The sequence below is a fragment of the Cygnus olor genome, chromosome 9 (assembly GCF_009769625.2).
Source record: "Cygnus olor isolate bCygOlo1 chromosome 9, bCygOlo1.pri.v2, whole genome shotgun sequence".
Taxonomy (NCBI): Eukaryota; Metazoa; Chordata; class Aves; order Anseriformes; family Anatidae; genus Cygnus; species Cygnus olor.
Genome location: NC_049177.1, coordinates 5,347,661 through 5,368,466, shown reverse-complemented (window position 1 = coordinate 5,368,466; position 20,806 = coordinate 5,347,661). Strand labels below are relative to the sequence as shown.

Sequence of the window (20,806 nt, the reverse complement as noted above, 5' to 3'; positions counted from 1 at the left end):
AAATATCATATATTTACCCTATGTAATATGAGAAAACCTGTCACAATTTCTAGAAATATCAACATTTAAGAAGATGAAAGGTGATGTGATCTATGGGACAGGTGCTCAGACTGGAAATTAGACCTGTAATTAGACCCAACTCTGTTATTGACGTCTGCAAGTCACTCCTCTTGCAGCTCCTCATTTATTTAGACTAAGCTCTCAAGGGTCAGCGCAATCATGTAACTGTTAGGATTTCTGGGCTGAAAACTAAACGTTTTCTCTCCCAGAAGATGATCCAAAATGCAGACTGCAACTGCAAAGGACTGCAGGAGCTAGTGAACACTGCTGTCAGAAGCTGGACACTTCCTAGACATAGCTCTCCAGGCAATGTGTCACCCATGCACATTTGAAGAAAGACAGAGGAAATAGATGACGAAAGGGAAAAAGACTGTTTAAAGACCAACTTACGAGTGCAGGGCATGGATGCAGCATCATTTTCAGCTCGGAAAAAGCCCCGGTCGCAGGTGCAGGAGGTAGAGCCTTCCCAGATGGAGTAGCTGTGAGGCGGGCATTTGGCACACGCAGCATCTGTCGAAAGCGCCTTGTAGTATCCGATTTTGCAAGCTACATGGAGGAACAGGAAGGGAGAGTGTTACTTGCCCAGGATGCGATCATAAATTGCTGGCTTACTTATTCAAAATTGAGGAAGGAGACATTTCAAAAAGATCTAATGATGTCCTCTTAGCCCCAGGTGAAGAATTAACAATCATCACACTCTTAATGAGTACTCCTATGTCAGGATATACTGATTTCTAATTCCAAGAAGAGCCATTCTAAAAGCTGGCTTGGAGATGGTAAAAAAAAAAATTACGGTCTTGTGTTGACACTGCCAGAAAATCAGCTGCCTCTTTGTGCTTACCATGGAGTTAACACATCGCTTAACCCATGTCCACCTGCATTCACACACACAGAGAGCACAACAAAAGGGGTGCAATTGCTTTATTCTATGACCACTTAAGGAATGGCAGCTGACAGCCAAACACTGCCAATTTTGAAGAGGGAGTGGGATAGGAACCCACTGCGATTGGCAGCTAGGCCCTCAGCCTGCCATGCCCGGAAATGGCTTGTCTCCCTCCTGGCAAGGCAGGATTCATTTGGCTCCTTCCCCCCCGGGGAGGAAATCAGTGATGCTCTCCCTCCCCGAAGCCAGGGCCCATCAGTAACTGCACCACTGGCACGAGGACCCACGTGCGGCTTGGCAAGCTTTCCGTGACATCATCTTCATAAATGCAATGCTTACACGGATGGCTACTTCTACATCACTTGGAAAAAAAACTCATTAGTATCACTAATAACACATTTTTAATAGCGGCTAACAGGTATGTCATCCCAGAAACGACCCCCTTGGCTACAGATAAAAGCCCACCGTCACCACTGGCGTTCAGCACTATGGAGAACAGAGAAGATGTGAGCACGCAATCGTGCAAAAAGGAAAGGTTGTTTCAGCATTTGCTGCATGATTCACTCTTGCCACTTATCACCTACAGTAACTTTAGGGCTCGCCAGACGCAGCTCGCAGCTCCCACCTGCCCTGTGCCCACCCTGGGCCCCCTCTCCTGCTTCCCTCTTTCTTTTATGAAGCTGTCCAAACTGGGAACGGGAAGGGATTTCAGGAACACGTTTATGAAGAGGCAAGTTCCTTCGCACACTACCCAAAGCCATTTCTGGCACTTCCTTAGCGAGCCCTGACTTTAGGACATGCCGTGCGTCACCCGTAAAAGCGCTGGGACATCAACCCGCTTTGGCTGCCCCTGGACCAGAGGATCTTACAGAAACACATCACTTGAACGACTAGGACCTATGCTCCCAGAGTTTATATACATCACACAATCAGATCAGGTTCAACACACAAGGTGCTTTTTGGCCACGCTTCCAATGGCCTTGGGGATCCTGTGAAAAACAGAAAGGGGAGCGCTGGAGGGAGGAATTGCGGGGAGGACAATTACCTTTCCTTTTATCCTGTGACTGCAATATGTGGAGAAGGAGCTGTGCTATCGCTACATGTCCTCCTGTGACTGGCTGAACAGCAGCAGCCGAGTGGCAGGTTCTGATCTGAGATCTCCCTCCCAGTTTTTGTTGTTGTAGCTCAGATCAGAAATATGGCCAGGCCCGCGCACAGCCGGAGCAGATACCCATGGATGGGATCCTACGGCCACGCATAAAGAGAAGGGATGGGAAAAAAACAGTACAAGAGGAGAGCAAGCTAACTGCTCCCATCCATTATTCAAGTTTTTTAAAATAAAACACGCAAACTAACATTACTTTGAACATGAGCATGACAGTTCACAGAAATTATTAAATGATGAGCCGCCTTTTGCATTTTCACAGTATTCAAGTACTCAGAGACAAACAACCCTGCACAAAGTGGAAGGTTCAGCACTGGCTGTAATGTGTTATTGGAGAGAGAGAAAAATGTCACAGGTTTTTGGGACCATTCCTCCCCCTCTTCTTTACAGGTACCAGATGGATACAGTGGGTACTGCAAGGTCAACAGACTCTAATCCAAGGATTTTTTCCCCTTTGTTTCATGCGCTGTATTTTGTTTCCTACTATATTAAGCCAAGATCATTAATATTTCAGGACCTGAAGAAAGCTCTCTGAAGGCAGGGGCTGCTCCTAAAGCGCACACAGCCATTTTGCTTCAGCTGTACAAAATCAGCGGCTGCTGAGCAGTTCGCCGTCTTCATTTTAGTGTGCCCATGTCAGCACGTGGCACAAAACAGCCTTAGAGAACATGGTGCATTAAACCAAGAGACCTCCGTGGTACCGTCACTTAAAAACTTGAAACTGATCCTGGAGGAGCAGCTCTTCACATGAAGAGCTTCGCTCTGCTCAGGCTGCGGACAGGCTTTTGGGGACGTTACTGGTTCAGCAGGCAAACAAGCAGCCTGGACAGAACCTGTCCCCTGAAATTCCTTACGGCTTGCTCAGGACAAATCTCCATTCTGCTGCTTTTCTAGGAAGGATTTGCCGGGTGAGACAGGGCATGAATGGCGTCCTTACACAGCTTTCGAAAGATACCATTGTAAAAAGATTAGTTCACATGTGCAATGCAAACTTTGAGTTCAATTCCTTAGCTTTGCCTTAATTAGTTCTTTCTGTTAGCTTAAAAAAAAAAAAAAAAAAAACAGAAATCTTTTCTCACATTCAGATCACCCACAACCATAACAAGGTTACAACCATCTGCACTATATCCAAGGAAAATTCTCAAACAAAAATATTTTCAATATGAGAAAGCTCTCGGCTATTTCTCAGAACAAACCACATTGATTCTAAATGGACACCAGCATGAAGTAATTACGCTGGTATCTTTGAGTTCCAATGTGTAAATCTGTTTAATTTATATTTCTCCTAAAGTGAGACAGGATTTATCAAACATTGCTGGTCAGCACTTTGTGATTTTTTATTTTTATTTTTTTAATTTACCGGTGATACATGTTCTAACTGCAAAAACTGTTCCAAAGAATCACGGAGCTTCAGTCAAATCTCTATGCAAATTTTTCCTCAAGCTGTTTTTCAAACTCTATTTTCTCATTAAAAGCTGATTTTCTGACTCTTATGGTTTTATTTAACAAAAAAAAAAAAAAGAATGCATGTGTGGGCTGGAAAGTCTGCTTGCTTGCTCTCGCCAAATGCTGAATCTTCCATTAGAAAATTTCAGTCAGCAATTTCAGAATTTAAAAACCTATCTCATAATGGGTGTAGTCCTAGTCACATTTTAGTCATAGCTACAATAAAATCTAAGTATTAAATAAATCGTAAACCCATTTTAAATAGGCTTTGATTTTTCTCTGATTTGGGGAAAAAAAATCTTTAAAAAGCATTCTTCTTGCATACTTAAAATTGTTCAAAAAAAAAAAAATTGGGCGCACGAAGCCCGGGCTGCAGAGCCGTCCCCTTATCAATCACTATGCCGAATCTGCGACCTCCAAACGCGTTCTGCAAGGGAAGCGCCCGCAGCCTGGATAGAGCCCAGGGTGGGAGCAGAACTGAATGAGAAATGGGCTCCCGTGGCGCCCCCCTGCCCAGAAGGAACCAGCGTACCACTAAGAACATTTATTATCACAGGCAAGCGAATAACACAGCTAACAATCTGTGGGTTTAAAGTCAACGAGGGTAGCCAACTTTGATGAAAAACCCTAGAATAATATTCTTGGTTAACTGAAGGACAAAACAAATAATTTAAGAACAGATATGTCAGTGTCAAGCTCATAAATTTCATCGAGAAAAGAAATTTGTGCGTCAAATACTTTGATAGCGTATTACATGTTTTTCATCAGTGGTTACTTTTTCTACAGCTCCTGCCCGTGTGAAAGTATTTTAAGCTCTTGTTTTAATTGCACCCTTAGGAATAAGAAGTTAGTTTTATTTTCCCCGCCTAATGTTCTTCCTATTCTTTAAAAGGATGGATTTTCTCTCTCAGATTGTAACAAAACCACATCTGCCACATAAGTAGGCAGCATCTTCTCAGCTCTCTTTTACTGTTATTACCATTTCTGAGCAGATTTTTGTGTGTTAATTATAGAACTCAATTGTTTGGATAGCCTCTTTTGATGAGCTTTCTGCCCCGAACCATGAACCCCTCTGTTATTGTACAGCTGTTTTAGTTCCAAATGCTCATCAGGGTTTTCTAATTGTCAAGCTGTCCCAGTGACTAGTTCTTTTGACCTAAAAGTCAAAGAAAGGGAGTCACCCTTGTCTCCCCGACATGAATACCATGGGAGTCCCAGTGGCCCCCCTCATGCCTGCGAGACAATGCCTTTCCAGATCATTGCCACTACAAGCATAATTGGTTTTTGGGTGAAATGAGAAGATTTTAAATAGGATGAATTAATGAGTTTCTTGTAAAATTAAGTCGTTCTCCTGGTCCAATCTAATTACTCACTGTAATGCCCCTGAGGGTGATAAATAAAGATCCTTAGAAGCCAGCGGGTGAAAAGAAAAAAAAAAAAAAGCGCCTTCTCTTTCTTAAAAGTCAGGTTGCAGAATTAGATGCGATGTACCAAACGCTGTTTCCAAGTAAAGTCAGATTCCTTTGATGTTCATACTGGCAGACCTTTACCCCCTATTTTGCCTCCTATTAATAATGACTGTATGATCTCTACCAATTAAAATGAGCACCACGTCTTTAACTCCTATCTCCAATGGGAAAAGCTGAGCCTGTATTTCTGTGGCACTAGTGCCACGCGGGAACACAAACGCAGCCCCACTAGGGAGTGACGACTGTTGGACTTTGGGGCAGTTTTACTCCACTGGGTGCAAACCTGGGAGAGGCTTAACCAGAGCTTCAGAGGCACCTTCACCCGCCCAAGCACCCTCACGAGGCACCGCGGGAGGACTCAGCGGAGCTGTGCCGAACGACGGTGGCCCTGCTACCGCTCCTCGGCCAGCAGGAAAGGCTTGGCTGCAGGCAGCGGGATGCGGAAGAAGGCGGCAGTGTCCCGAGCACAGAAAGTGCAGTGGCTGTAGGGGGTCACAGCAGCACGTGGAAGCCTTCAGCAGTCCAGCGGTGCGCTGCCTCAGCCTGGTTGGCATCCGTGGTGAGGCTGATCGATGATCGGCCAGATGTTTTTTGCCCCTGGGGAACAAGAAGCTCAACTGCTTACTTGTGTGGCAGAAGCAAAAAGACACGAGGAGCAAGGAACTAGTGAGATCTTCCCTGGGGAAATGAACCACTGGCACCTTCCAAGATCCCTTCTTGAATCCTCAGGAGAAAAAGGATGAGGTGCTGACTGCTAACTGCAAGCCACTGACTGCCACAACCTTCCAAAGCCGTTGGGCAGCAGCCCTGCACTGACATCAGCCAAATCCCTCGGCACCCTCAGGCGGATCCCATCAGGTCCCACAGACCTGCCTACGTCCCACGAACTTACACGGGTGCCCCTCAGCTCAGCCTCCTGTAACACCTCACTCGCACAGACTCTGCTGGACCTGGAGGGCCAGGCAGCCAACCCGATCAGTAAAACCACGGCAAAACAAAGCATCCAGCATACCTCAGCCTTTCCCGTGCCCTGGGTCACTAAGCCACTGAGCAGAGGGACGACCTTTTCCTCAGCCTTCCCTCTGGCGTCTGCACAAGCAGGTGTCCTTCACATCCCCCGCCAGGTCCAACTCCAGCCAAGCTTTGGTCTTCCTTACTTCAGCAAAGTCCTGAACAAATCTCATGAAGTCCAGGGCTTTAATTCTTTTAATATGCAAGAACTCCAATGAAGTAAAACAGGGGGAAAGGAAAAGCCTGCAGCTCAGCAAAGTGCACGAGCACAGCAGGACAGGGCATCACTGGCATCGTTACACTCCCACATCTGCGGTTTAGGGACAGAGTTTGCATTTCATAGGCCGTATCAGTTCTCCTGGTTTTTACTGACACTACACTTGCCCTCTACAGAAAATTTTCAAACTTGTATCTCATAGAAACAAAATATAATTATGCTGATAGCCCGATCATTTTAAAAGCTGAAACCTACTTGCTTCTATCAGTCACCGTTTTCTAAGGAAATGTGCTCGTCAAAAGCATAAAAGAAAGAATTAAACATATATGTAATTCATGTGTTAAATAAATTCAATAGGCAGATACATGCAGAAACTAAAAGATTAAGGGTCAGCTTTTATTCTAAAAACTATTAAGAATTATTCTTAAGTTTGCCATGCAGTTGATAGATCAACTGCTAAAAAAAACACTCTCCAAAAATATACACACTGAAAATATCATATTTGTATGAATTAGCAAAAATAGCTTACATACGCAACGCCCATCTTTGCTATTACTGTATTCTACTTGCTATGCTTTGTAAGTTGGACGTTTTCCACATCATGATCGCTACTGATCTCTGATACCGCCCTGATCTTCCATTAGCACCGTCAACACCGCCTGCACGAGCTGCTTCCAGCCCCACGCTAGGAGGCTTGGCTGAAAAGGCTCCATCATCAAGACATTGTAAAAGGAAAAGCAGCCCCCGGACTTAATATTTGCCGCATTTATTTTATTTTTTTTGTCTGAAATTAAAAAAAAAAATTAGCTAAAGATCTGCAGTTTGAGTAAAAACAACAATGACAAAAACACACAAATCCTTTCCCAGTGAGAAGGCAGCACTTTCCGTGCAGAAGGAAAATCCCACGCTGCTCTGCTCCCTGCAGGAAGATGCTTGCTAGGAGCGGTGGCAGAGGCAGAAGGCCGACACTCCGGCCACCTGCAGGTGTCCCATCCCTCTGGCGGCTGTCCCACGCAGCTCGGCAGAGGCCAGGCGGCACAGCACGCACAACAACTTCAGCGCCTTTACGCAGCTCAATGAATAGGGACGTGCTGCTGCACTGGGCGCTCACCACCTCCACGGTTTTCGTAAGAATTAATATTCTCATTCATTTATTAATCCGATAAAAACAGAGTTAAGACGTTGTTTAAATGTGTATTCAAGCAATAAGCCCTGGTGTGGTGAGTCCCCTCGTCCCAGAAGGTGACATAGGGCCGCTGTTCCCCAGCAGGAAGTGCTGCTAACGCCGCGTGCAGGTGCTGAGAGCATCGTCGGGAGGCTGCTGAGCCAAGCCCTCGGACGCTCTGCGTCTCTGCGCGAGCTGTCGCCGTGCTCTGGCACGGACTTCATCTAACTTTGAAAGTTTAATCACCTTTCTACAAGCTGTGAGGTTTAGGAGATGAGTCAACTAATCAGTTTCAAATAATTACTCAGTTAGAAAAACAAGTTGACAGTTTCCGCCGAACAGAAGCAGCAAGAGGAGAATTTCTAACAGATTTTTAAGCCAATCTAAGATTTTTTTTTTTTTAAGAAACAGAAAAATAATGGACTTCTTGTTCTGCTAAGAAACTAAATTTTACAGAAAAAAAAAGCACATTATTACTAAAGTTTTACAATATACTCTAGTGAAAGCTGATTAATTGTGCTAAATCTCCACATTAACAAACCCTAATCCTCTCGTCAGGAGACCTGCTTACAAGCTCCTCTCCCCAGCCGCCTACCAGCACTGATGGGAGCAGAGATCTCTATCTCAAAGCACTGTCCGGCCAGCCTGGGATTACCTCTCATCTCCTGAATTTTAACAGCTCTGTAAAAAGGCAATTAAACTTCCTAAATTAGATAAAGCCTGCGATACAGCGTAGTAGCAGCTTGAAATGGAAAGACCTAACACTATTAACACAGAGCCCCAACATTACTGTTTAATGCATCTGTTTGCTCCTAACCCGGGCATCAGCTGTCAACATCTGAAGTCTTGTGCTAAAAAAGAATGAGTGCTGGTAAGGTGTTAAAGCGCATCCAACGTGTTATTTTCGGTTATTTTAAAAGTGCCCTTACTTTATATATGCTAATGAGGAATTGCAATTTGCCTCGAGTAATTATTACATTAATCCCCTCTAGGGAATTGTCTATTGACAAGAATCTGTGGATTCATCCTGCCTATAAATCCTTTAATGCTGTTTCCTTTGTGCAAGAGGAATGCCGCTCACTGCAGCAGAGCTGGGATGTTTTCTGCTACTGTTTGAACTTGTATCACCACTGCGACGCAGCCAAGTCCTGCCAGCAAACCAGAAACTAGCTGCTTCTGCAAGTGCACACACACACATCTGCGTACGCGTGCGGCTTCTTCCTTCTTATACTTGGGTTAACTGGGAACCGTCCGGAACAAAGTTCAAGCTGATTGCTCTGGAGCTACAGCAAGATGCCTTAATATGGTTTAATCGTCACATCCTCTCTAAATGGCTGTGCCACGCGACTTAAAAAAGAAAGAAAAGCTATTTTTATCTCCCCGGAGAATTGCTTGACACAAAGGTTTTAGAAGATGCCTAAATATAGACAGTTCTGGTGAGATCAGGGTGTATGCAACAAGATAACAACTGCACTATTTTTGACCGTCTCACACAGACCCTGGAACACAATGGCTTCAAACGCACGCTGCGTCGGCTCTGCCCAGCTTTAGAGAAAATAGGCAGAGGTACTTCTGGGAGCCTCCCATCAACATCACTGTAAAAAACTATCAATCCTCTACTAAGTAGTACATCAATCAAAATGGTGGCGTGCAAATCATGATCCATTAAGTACTTCACACTTGATTACCCATGACATTTTAGAGAGGGTCATACACTGATGAGTTGCTTCTCTCTTCTTTGCCCTTTGCTATTTGGAGTGCATGACCACTTTTAGTTCATTACTAATGCAAAGATCATCATGAAGCTTAATTTCAACAAGAGAGGAAAACAGCAGCTCAATTGTTTGTCCTTTTCTCCTTCGACGCCCCAAGCTGTAGGTTTCTTTATTCTATGCAGATCGCACCTTTTCCGAGGAGGTGCCCGACGCGGGGCTGCGCAGGTGCACGCTTGTTTAGATTTGGCATTCTCCACCAAAGATGTTCTGAAAGCGAAGGAGAATGACCCAAACCGCCCACCGCTTCTCTTTTTTCCACACTTCTAGCCTAGATGTGAAAGCGAGGCTGCAGATTTGCTCCACACTGGTCTAATTCACAAAACCAAAAATACTCAGGGAGGCATCTGGAAGCTGTCCTTCTGCACTTGCTCTCATTGCAGCCTGATGCCTCGCAGCAAGGTGAGATCTCGTGGCTATGGGGGCACCTTGGTGGTCCCCCTGGTCTAACTCCTGGCTCTGTCAGACGCTGAGGACAGTGTGCCTAACCTTCCCTGTCCACATTCGTGGGGCCGGCGAGTATGGCGGTTTGAAGAGGAAAAACCATTCTTTTTCTTTCCAGCTGGTCTGGCCTCAGCCTCTGCTCAGTAACCTCCAGGTCATCTCCCTGAGGACGTCGGGTGCGGACAACCCCTTCCCACTGGAGTTAGTGGCAGGAAAGCAGCAGAGAGCAGAGAAGGGAAAGCAGGGCTGTTCCTTGGGGCCCCTTATTTGAAGGGAGCAACTGCACAGACACCCAGAGCGTAAACTTCAGTATCCCTGCCTCAGTTTATCCACTTACAAAGTGGCAATAAAATTCACAATAGATGCGTTGAAAAGCTGTTGTGAGGTTTAATTAAGCAATAAGTGCGTACAGAGCACTCGGAGATCTCCAGATAACGAGGCGCCCGTACGAGAGGAGGTGATTACTTCTGATGAAACAAAATCTCATGGCAACAGCCTGGCAGACTCAGCAGGGAATATCCAGGGCTGTCTCAACTCTCCTCTTCCAGCCTCGGCAGAGGAAGCTCGCAGAGGTTGTTTACCTGCTCTTTTGCATCACAGGCTTTGGCAGGATGGTCGGGAGGAAGGCAGAGAAATGCCAGCATGGGCTGAATGCTCCGAGCTGTGAAACACTGTCCCTATTTAAAAATCAAAAGAGCCGTGAGTCTGCTCCTGTCAACAAGCCTTTCAATAGAGAATAATTTAGCAGGAATAGATGAAATCTCCCACCTTAGGGTGATCTGGGTGGCTGCGAGGGGAAACACATTTTGGCAGTTCCCACATTCTTTTGTCAAACGTCTCTTGTCTGGGAAAGAGCGGACTGCCAAAAGCCCTTGCAGGTGAATACCTTGGCTGTTCCAAGTTCATTTGATTTAGAGCAATAGCACGTTTATCTGGGTGTTTGGAAAGTTATTAATGAGATCAGCAAATCCTTTCTGTGTATAAATTATAAATCACCTTCAGCAATGCCATGTAAATTATCAAGTCAAGTGCGAACACGCTTATTTATCTGTGACTGTCTTTTATCACCAATAAATAGACGCAAGAGAGGGAATTATCTGCAGAGAAAGACATCCCTCGGAGCACAGATGCCCAGCGTTAGGTCCCGACTGGCAGCACAGGGCTGTCTATCGCGACACCCTGAGGGATCAGCGAGGAAGAGCGATGGAGCAGTGTGCTCAAGCCTCGGGCAGGTGCCGCAGGATGGCTTCCAGCTCGCCACGACCGCAGTGCTGCGGTGCTCACTGTGCCCAGAGCAGGGGTCTGCAGCCAGCACCCCTTCCCACCATCACATCTCCTGCTGAGACGGGTGCTGCAAGTCTCGGGCTGGCCTGCAGGACCTGCTTTAATGGCCCCAGCAAAAATGAAGTTCCGAAAGAGAATAACCGGACTTACTCTGGTTTTATGGGTGGCTGCCAGGATTTTTGGATAAGGAAAATAACAGCATGAGCCGAACTTCGCTTTTAAATCCTCTCCTATCCTGAATTCACGAGACAGACCAGGCGCTAACTCTTTTTAGCTGATGTACAGTATCTTCATATTGCGACGCAGCCCATCCATCTTCAGGGTCCAGATAACCCACAGATTTACAGCACAGCTGCTACTCGAAGAGCACAGGATTTGGCCCAGTTGTTCAGCAGGCATATTGCTCGGTAATATTTGAAAGCCTTTTTGTTTGTTTGTTGAAATGGAGGCAGCCATTCGATGAACGCTTTAAGCCAAGCTTTTCTTCAAGAGTTCTGGGACGAGAGAAGCTTCATTTTGTATAAGACATATAAGTAAATGAAATTCAACAAAATCTCAGGGAAACAAACTGCAGAACCTGATGTTTGACATGAACAATGAACGCTGCGGTGGGTCTCCTCTCCACCAGCACAGCCTTTGCCCAGCAGCCACCAGAGCCAGGGGGAATGCAGAACCAGGAGCCGGGTGGCAGGGGCCCTGGGCTCGCCCCAGGTGAAGCACCTTGGGTAGGAACCTGCCCGGCCTGAACAAATCCGTCCTGACCGTAAGCTTACACGGTGGCAGTGTCTGCTGCTCCCAGGGGAGACGGAGCTCACGGTCTGGGTGTTTACAGAAGCGTACAAACCAAGGCAGGCCAACAGCATTTCTAGGCGAGTAGCTCCTGCTGCAGTTAGACGCACGTAGCTGACCCAGTCACCAAAGCAAAGTCTCCTCAGGTGTCTGGGTTACTGCGATGAAGAACAGGAGGTTTCTCCCCTCTGGGAAGAGTTCTCGTTTCCCTGGGGGAGCTACCACAGAGCACCACCAAGCCCCTGGAGGACCGCAAGGGCACAACCCAGGGCTGGGACACGGCTGGCCCCGGGTGAGCAGTCCTCTACCCGGCAATGGGGTAAAAGAAAAGCTTCCTTTCCCATTCCTGCATGATGTCATGTGGCTGCTAATTAGGAGAAAGTTGCAAAACAAACATAATTTTGCTTGTAATCTGGAAAAGCATCTCCTACAAAACTATTGGCAAATAAGCCTGACAATAACATCACATTTTTGGCTCAGAAGCCCTCATAGCTGACACGATGGATCTATTTATTCAAATATCTACATGATACATAAATTAGTGCAAGATAATAAACAAAGAAATTAATTGTGGTAAGCAACAGCTATTTAGAAATGGCCAAAAGCACCACTGACTTCAATCCAGGCCACAAAAATTCACCCTAGGAAAGGAATTTGGCCCCGAGTCTCAGCGAAGCCTCGCGCGCCGGCGTGTGACTCACATCCTCGCCGATCGCCCCGCGCTCCTCCTGCTGCGATAAGCGCTATCAGCTCCCGGCTCTTATGAGCACGACTTATCTCATGCACTATACCATATCGAGACTTAATTTTGCCTCAACAGTTAACACAGGGTGCTATCAGTAGTATCCCAACTGCATTTTGGATCGTCTAAGAGAGCGAAGTTTTAAAAATACCGTCAGTAAGGGAACCTCACACCTGCTCCACAAAGACATGCGGGTCTGCAAGGCCAAGGCCGTCTCTTTTCAGCACACACATCTCACTTTCCTTTAGGTCCCAAAATCACACCGAGTAACCTCTGCTTCCAAACCTCAGCCGAGCAGAAACGTTCCCCTTTCTCTCTCTCCCTTTGTCAGCTATTAGTCAGCGCATCTCAAATTAGAGAGCGCCACGCTGAAAAGCTTCGCTGCCTTCCTGGTACGTCTGTGACTGTCAGGCTTCATGCGTGCAACTTCCGATGAACAGTCCTCGAGAAGAGCCCCGCGGCCATCGATGGCCATCAGGGCTTCTCCCCTGTGCCCACCCCACAGCAGCGCGACCTGCACTTTGCCTCTGACCCCAACAGCTAGTCACTGTCAATCTGTTAGGTTTCCCCAGGCAGAACTCCTTCGAGGACCGCCGTTTGCTTGAATTTTCAAACACAGCATCATGAGATGACCAAAATCTGCCTTAGCCTATCAGGAAAACACAGGAGAATCTGTACTTTTGAATGCTAGTGCTCAGACCAGTATAATAATTTTCCTTGTTTATTATTTGCAATTACTTCAAACCTTTTCTTGCCTGCGTTCTTTTGTTAAGAGATATACACTCAAACATGCAAACTTGGGATTTTCTAACAGAACCAAAACGAGAAATTTGTTTACAATGAAAAATTGGGGCAGTTGAGCAGCACAGAGTGAAGAAAAGCAGCGGCTGCAATGCATTGGTTATGGCGTGTCTGATGTGTCAGGTTTATTCCCTAGATGTATTTTTCCTTTGTGAAGGTGCAGTCAAACAGCAGCCACTAATGGGCCAGTAAATTTGCACTGTGCCAGGCAGAGCTCCGAATGCATGAGATCAGCCACTAGCTGGGGGAAGGGGGGAGATGGATATTTCACCATATTTTATTTTTATGCATTTGCTTACATTTTGTAGATGTGCCACTTAAAGAGAGCTATTTTTTAAGTTGTGCCCAACTCATCATGGTACATAAGCAATCTTTTGAAAGACCCGTATGAATCACCTTTGTCAACAGTAAGTGGGTTTTGACATTGCGAATGCTTGGTGACATTACTCAGAAATACACAAACACGCCTTTTCCTCAGTGCAGTCATTTTAGGGCTTCAGAAGGGTATGACGTTTGAACATGTAACTGAAGGAGAGGAAATGACACATCTAAACTAGGAGTCCCCTACCCCAGATTGCCTTCAAACAACAGGGAAAGTTGCTCCCACATGGGAGCAGTCACGCTGGGCTCATCCCTGGCCTTAAAAACCAGCTCATGATGTCCCCGTCCCATGGGCAAGGGTGACCCAGGACAGTTTCTACCCCTGTAACCCACAGGACACCCAGACACCGACCAAGGACACCGAGTACACAGGACAGAAGAGCTGCCTGCTGCACCAAGAGCGTTCCCAGAACTGCTGCAAAGGAGCAGCCTCAGCATCCACTTTAATAGTTACCGAACACCGGCAGAGCTGACGCTGACTCAGGAGCCAACGGCACTCCGAATTCTGCAATCAGGGATTAGGTGCGCTGCCTCCGAGCTCGTCCACCTCCTTACACGCGCAGCCGACAACAGAAAGCATTCGCAAATCAAAGCACTCAGATTCAAGGTCAGAGTTTTCCAGTCTCAAGAATTCTTCATACGTGCAGAGTCTAAAGCACCGATCCCAACAGATTGATTTTTTACCATCTCTCTCAGGAAAGCAAATATGAAGGCGAGCATTATTTCAGCTTCTTGAGGGGGACTTCCCAGTCAATGTGTGTTAGTGACTTGTTAAACAAAATGTTTTGCAGTAAATCACATGGAAATGTGAACTCAGCAAATGCCAGAGGCAATGACAGGCGGATACAAATGACAATTAGAAAGGTGTGTCCGGATGCTTGAGGTATGAGCAATGATAAAGTGCTTGTGAAATTTCACCTGCCTGGATTAGGACAGAGGTTGTGGCCTTGGAAAAAAAAAAATCAGATGTGCTAATTAAAAAGAAAAATATATGTCTGAGCAGACATCCAAATATTCCAGCCTCAGCAGGGAATAAAACCTACAGATTGTGGGAATTAGTCTGAATCAGACCTCATTAAATGGTCACAGCAAGGTTGGAGAAAGAGAGTACAAGCCAATGGTTACTGCAGGCATCTCCTTAGCTGGTGAAAAAAAAACAAATTCTTTTCACATAATCACTCATTTGCACTCATGGGTTTCTCAAATGGATTTAGCAGATCTCTGTTCACCTTCTCTGTGCTGCTTTTGACTTTTCAGAAAATATACGGAACTGATAACAATCCTCTCAAATTCTGAGAAAGAAAAGCAAGACATACTTCAGCTGATTAAATGTTTAACATTAACAACATCCATTACCATCACCAGCAGCTAGCGATGACTAACAAAGAAGAACATGAAATCACATTACCGCATTCAGCAAACCTTTAGAATATGCCACTTTTCACAGTCAAAAATAGCATACCTTACCAGCCCAGACTTTGTCAGCCCATTCTGTCAGCAGTAAAAGCTGTTTTCTAGGCCACAGCATTTTCCATTAGTGCAATGTGATTTGCCACAGCATTTTTAGAAAGCTGAGGTGAACGTGTGATACAGAGGGGGCAATGAGTAATCCAGAAATGAAAGTCTTAAACTTCTCATGTAGGGCAAGGTCACAGAACAGCTGCCTATGGAAAACCCCATGCAGAGTCACTTGCATACCACACTGTGGCTGTGTATTCCCAGGAGCTTTACGCTAAGGGTATTTTAAACAAACTTTAAAACACCTCTCAACAAATGATTTTAAAAGGTGGACATAATGACTTCTCATATGGCTTTATATGCTTGCGCTTATAAATTCGTCACCTGGGTAGTTTTATCTCCCGCACTAGCTGATGTTTGAGAAGTTTTGATCATTACTCACATTGTTTGAGTGTTATATCTGTTCCTAGTAACAGGGAGAAGAAAACAAACCAAAAGAAAACTGACGGTATTTTTGAAGCTACAATATCCAGCTATCTAGAATAAAATCCTTCCTGAATACTTGTAAGAGATGTTGTACCGTGCAGAAGCAGTGATGAAAGAACTGGCAGCATTTTTTGATAGAGAAGATAATAATTTATAAGCTACTAACAAACTAAACAAAAATTAACAAGCTCCATAAACCAATTAAAATTCAAAATGTAAAATGGATGTAATGACTCAACAGCCTGATCACTACTCTCATAAAACCAGCTTAATAACATACGGTCTGAGTCTCTCCACATCGACACCAACATAAATTTAAGTAGCAAATTGAAATTCTCGTAATTAATGGAGTTTCACTGATGTAAAAGCTGTAAGACAGGAGAATCAGACCCAAGGGCTGTGCACAGAGAAGACTGACACGAAATCAGATTTGTGCAACGCACTATATCGCAGAGTGGCTGTGCTACATGTCACTGCATGGGTTAGGGGCCAGCTATCAGGAGCGTGCTGCAAGATCTGCGCAGCAGGTGCTGCATTATCGAAACCTGTCTGAAGGCAATTAAGTGGGCACTGTCACTCTCATTTAAGAGTCCATGCACATCCTCCCTGGCAGCGAGAGAAAAAAAAAGATGGAATGACGGCCTAAATATTCTCCAGTGGGTTTAAAAATAAAAAAACAACAGGAAAATCCAAGGCCGGGAGGGACAGAACAGCATGTAAACTTCCTATTTCTGTACTTTAAATCTGTCTCATTACTAGGGAGGAGAGCCCTCCCCTGCTCTGTTCCCCTTTCTGCATTTGGCAAGTGATACTGCTTACACCTTGCTCTATGCAACTCAGACTTGAAAAATAATTCTACTTCTGTACTTAAAGTTTCAAAGATGTTGCAAGTCTGAATACAATACATCTGTCCTCGCCTCCCAGATAACAAAAGCAAGGCTTTTTCAGGTGTTTAAAATTACCAGTAAACATTCTATGCGTATTTAAGGACATCTTTATAATGCTTCTTTATAAAGACAACCTTGGCCCTCACAAGAGAGGCTCTCCACGATCTTAGATAAGAGGGTATATTGCCTCACGTTTCTGTGGGTTTGGGTTTGTTTTTAATGTGGAAAGGCCCTGGCTCTCACTGCATTGACCGGCCATTTGCTAACTCAGTGAAGGAGGAACATAATGGGGGCGTTTGCAGGGTGAATTTCGAGCACGCTTAGTTGCCACAGTATGGTTTGAGCAGTGCTCTTGAACCATAAAGCAAGCTGATAGGTTGAGATTTTACAATCTAGCTTACCTGCTGGATGTCACTGACCGCCTGAGATCAGCTTTTAACTTTGGATGGAGGAAGAGAGTTCAAAAATTAACTAAATGCTCTGTCAATACCTGTCACCAAAGCCTCTGCCAGGAATGAAGCAGCTATTATTCATCACTTACGCAGCCCATATCAAAGTTAGCCCTCAAACTCATGCTATTAAAGAGTCCATGCTACGCAGTAATTTGGGGCACCGCTTGCCTTCAGAGAAGGCAGGCAGGATGTTTAAGCAAATGTTGTAGCCCATGCATCAGAAAGCCTCCAGAGCTGGGGTTTGAAGCGAGCAGCTGAGGCTGCGCACCCCTCCTTCGCTCCAACCTGCCCTCCCTGAGGCTGTACCCCGAGCTGCGGAAGCAGAGCTGGGCCAAGCAGGAGGAAGCACGGCACCTCTGAAATCAGGGGCTGCTCAAGGAGCCCCAGGCTCCAGGCATTAAAGGAAGCGGCCTCAGGCTCCTCCTGGTCTGTGCTCATCTGCACTGGCTTCTCAGACCAGAAAACCTGCTGAGGGCAGCGGCAGCCTGTGAGCCTTGGGGCTGCAGGTGCTGGCCCTGCGGCGCTCGGGGCTGCGTGTGGGGGACAGCCCTGTGGTAGACACAGGGTCTTACAGTGCTGCCAGATCTGGTGCTTATCAAAATCTGGTCCTTAGCCCTACTCCCTCCCTCCCTCCCGGCCTTTCAGGATTTTTGGACCAAACCAGTGTCAGCCAAATACCTTTGCTATCTGTAACAATTTGCTCAGCTGGTACTGCCCCAGCACAGCCAGCAGCTACATGCAGGGCTTGCAATGTTACCCCCTCATGTGTTCACAGCCATACCTTGTCTTCCCTCCTCAATGAGAAATTTTTAGTCACTGCAAAATAAATGCAAAGAACCAGAAAGACATTTCTTTGCTTTTAAGACTTTCTGCTGATAGCAGAAAAATATTTCTGGTGACTTAACGTTCTTTAGAGTTGAGCAATCATACGTCAGTTTACAACAGTCCCCTTTCAGTTTTCCATTATTTACACACTCCTTTCTTAGGAAAAGGAACAGATATGCCCACAGGCAGGCGAGGGCTCCTGGCTGACGGAGCCAGGCCCCCACACGCACACTTCAGGCTGTGAGTGCTGCGCTCCTGGCACCTGCCCCACGGCCAAGGCCCAGCCCTGGCACCGCCATGACAGGCCTTCTGCGCTGCTGCAGGTTCCCCTGCCGACCCCAGCCCTCGTTTCCTGCTACTGCCTCCTTGTAGGAATGAAATTCCCAGCAAGAGCTCCCAAGAACAGCCTCGGGTACAGAACAGACTAATTCTTTACGTTTCATGTTGTACATGGAGATCCCCTAACACGCAACAGCGCTTGCAATCCCTTCCCGCAACACTCTGCATTGCTGATGTTTTTCTCTGGAAGGGTGTTTCTAGCAATGTCTTCGGGCAATTAGAAACCCAAATTGCTTTCCCCTTTCCCATCCTGCAGCCCCAGGCTGACTGGGGCAACCACAGAGGTGAGGGGCACCTCAGGAGTCCCCAGAAAAAGTGGCCTGCAGGATCCACCAATATTAACCAGCACATGGGAGCTGGACCAGGAGGGCTAGTAAGGCACCGAACAGGTAAGCAAAGAAGGAGGGCTTATGCAAGGAAGAACATCGCAGCAGGCAGGGCAGGAGAAAACTTGAGAGGTCTACATGCTGTCCCCGACGGTGTCTGGGAGTTTTCAGGCAGCACTAATGGGAGAAGCACTCAGCACAAAGCACCTTCAGCCCTTCACATTTACACAGAACAGAGTGAGGTTTTACTGTCAGGTAAACAGGGTCACTGTAACTGCATCATCTATCATTGCTCTGGTATTGCGAATAACACATTGAGCCTGTTCAGAACTCTAGAATAGTCTTTATGAGTTAAGAAACTTTAAAATGTTCATAGTAAAATCAGTATGATCTGCCAGCTACAAAATATGCTACCAGCACATTAAAAACTAAAGCCCTATCATTTGCTAGAATTCACTTAATTCAAAAGAATAATCTTTCTCTGGCACTTCACTAAACTCATGAGTTTATGCTACCAAACAAAATGAGTGCTGTACACTGAAGTTACTCTTTGATCTGGGAAATAAATCCATAGTGAATTCAGGTTCAATTATAGTGTTTAAACATATGACATCCACAGTACTGTAACAAGTTAGCAACAAATGCCACTTTGATATAGAAAACATGCATTAACATGCACAAGCTACCAAGAAAGTCAATTGGTTCTATGCAGGTTTATCAAAAAGTATTTTGGCACTTTTATGCAATCTTTTATATGTATTTGTCGATACATTGTATTGCAGTTCTAGTTACTATGCACAATCCACTACTACAAAGAAATTTCTAGTTTGGTGTGCTGAACAGTAAAATCTGCTTTACTGATATTTGTGTGCGCGTGCTTACATGCATATTCACAAATGCAGTTGTTGCTACTGCTGAAATTTCATTTGCATGCAAAATACCTCTGGTGCAAATTACCAATAACATAAGGGAGTCCATGAAATGTTAAAGACTTCAAAGGATGAGAGAAAAACTATTTGCATTTTGGGATCGATCCAAAGCACATTAAAGTCAAGGGGAGTCTTTCCATTGGCCACAACAGATGTTCTGACTCGAGGAAGTTTTGATGCAAGTTATTGACATAACAGTAGACCGGCAAGACCACAAAATCCATTTTCTGAAGAAACTCAACATTAACATCGATAAATGCTGATTTACTGGTTTTTGTCATGGCAGTTGTCTTCCAGCTTCATCTGGGACAATCCTTGCTTCATCTCCTGCTGTCTGCAATGCTTCTTTCTAGCTGGATACCCCACATTCATTCCAGTTTTTACACCTACACATTTTTCTCTGTTGTTGACGGCTTTTACATTCTTTCTCCCTCTGCAGATACCTAACTTTGTAATAGTGTTAACTAATTCCACAAAAGGGACTTATGAGACAAGTACCCGTAAAGGACAACATTAAAACTGCCAAAATATGTTTTGATAGATCGCTAACTATAGAGCATACAGATATCAACTGCTTTCGGTCTTTGAAAAACTACTAGTGGCTTTCCTGACAAAAACAGACAGAACAGCTAGCAGTTTATTTGAGAATAATCAGCTTAATATTGCTTCTGTGATCTATGTTCCATCCAATCGATGTTTTGATGCATCTTCTCATTTGGCTTAAACATAACAATGCCCTCTACAACAGGGCAGAAATACTGTTCAAGTGAAGGATGGGAAGCAGAATGTGGTAAAATAAAACAAGGGACTGAGCTTGCACAAATGCAGGTACCAGGAAGATAAATAATGCCATGTTTATTTAAATAAGCTTGAATAATTTATTCATGTTAGAAAGGAACATTTTTCCTGGCATGACCCAAAACGAAATAAACTAGTAAGAGGAGCATTTCTCTAGCAAAAATGCTATTAACAAATGCCATATCTATTCTATACGTGTCACCAGTAAACAAAATCAACCCCACTGCAAGAGAACAAAAAACGCACTAGAATGTAGTGTGCATTTTTCTTCTTCTCTATACTTCAAAGTCATAAGCACTCCTCATATTTCACGGTAAGAGGTTTTATTTCTTGGTTCCCACAGCTCAGGTAATGATATCGTAACTCAAAGGTGGTGTAAAGCTCACTATAGCTCTGACCTCGTAAACAATTTTAACACCCTTCTCCATACCCCAACAGATATAGGACTGCACCTGAGCAGCCAGTATCTCCTTAGGAGGTACCTGTTTATTCAGCTTGTAAGTGAGCACGTGCTACCCATTAAAACCAACCTGGATGCAAAGAAAAGGTCGCCATTTGCGCGCAGGAGGCCATCTTTCAACAAGCCGAGAGAAATTTCCCAAATACCTGAGCTGCGTGGGAGGGAATGGAAAATTAAGCCAAACACAGCACAGCCTCACACAGCAAGGCACACGGCA

The 20,806-nt window shown here is 45.2% G+C and overlaps 1 protein-coding gene across 2 annotated transcripts in view; it reads right to left on the bottom strand.

Moving 5' to 3' along the window:
- EPHA4 (EPH receptor A4) overlaps window positions 1–20,806 on the bottom strand; it is a 99,281-nt gene that overhangs the window by 60,781 nt on the left and 17,694 nt on the right. The window contains exon 4 of one of the 2 annotated variants that reach the window (XM_040566876.1): window positions 451–606. In XM_040566876.1, coding sequence (XP_040422810.1) covers window positions 451–606 — 156 coding nt within the window. Of the gene's footprint in view, window positions 1–450; window positions 607–5,498; window positions 5,621–20,806 lie in introns of those variants that run through there. The other variant, XM_040566877.1, reaches the window with a different exon arrangement.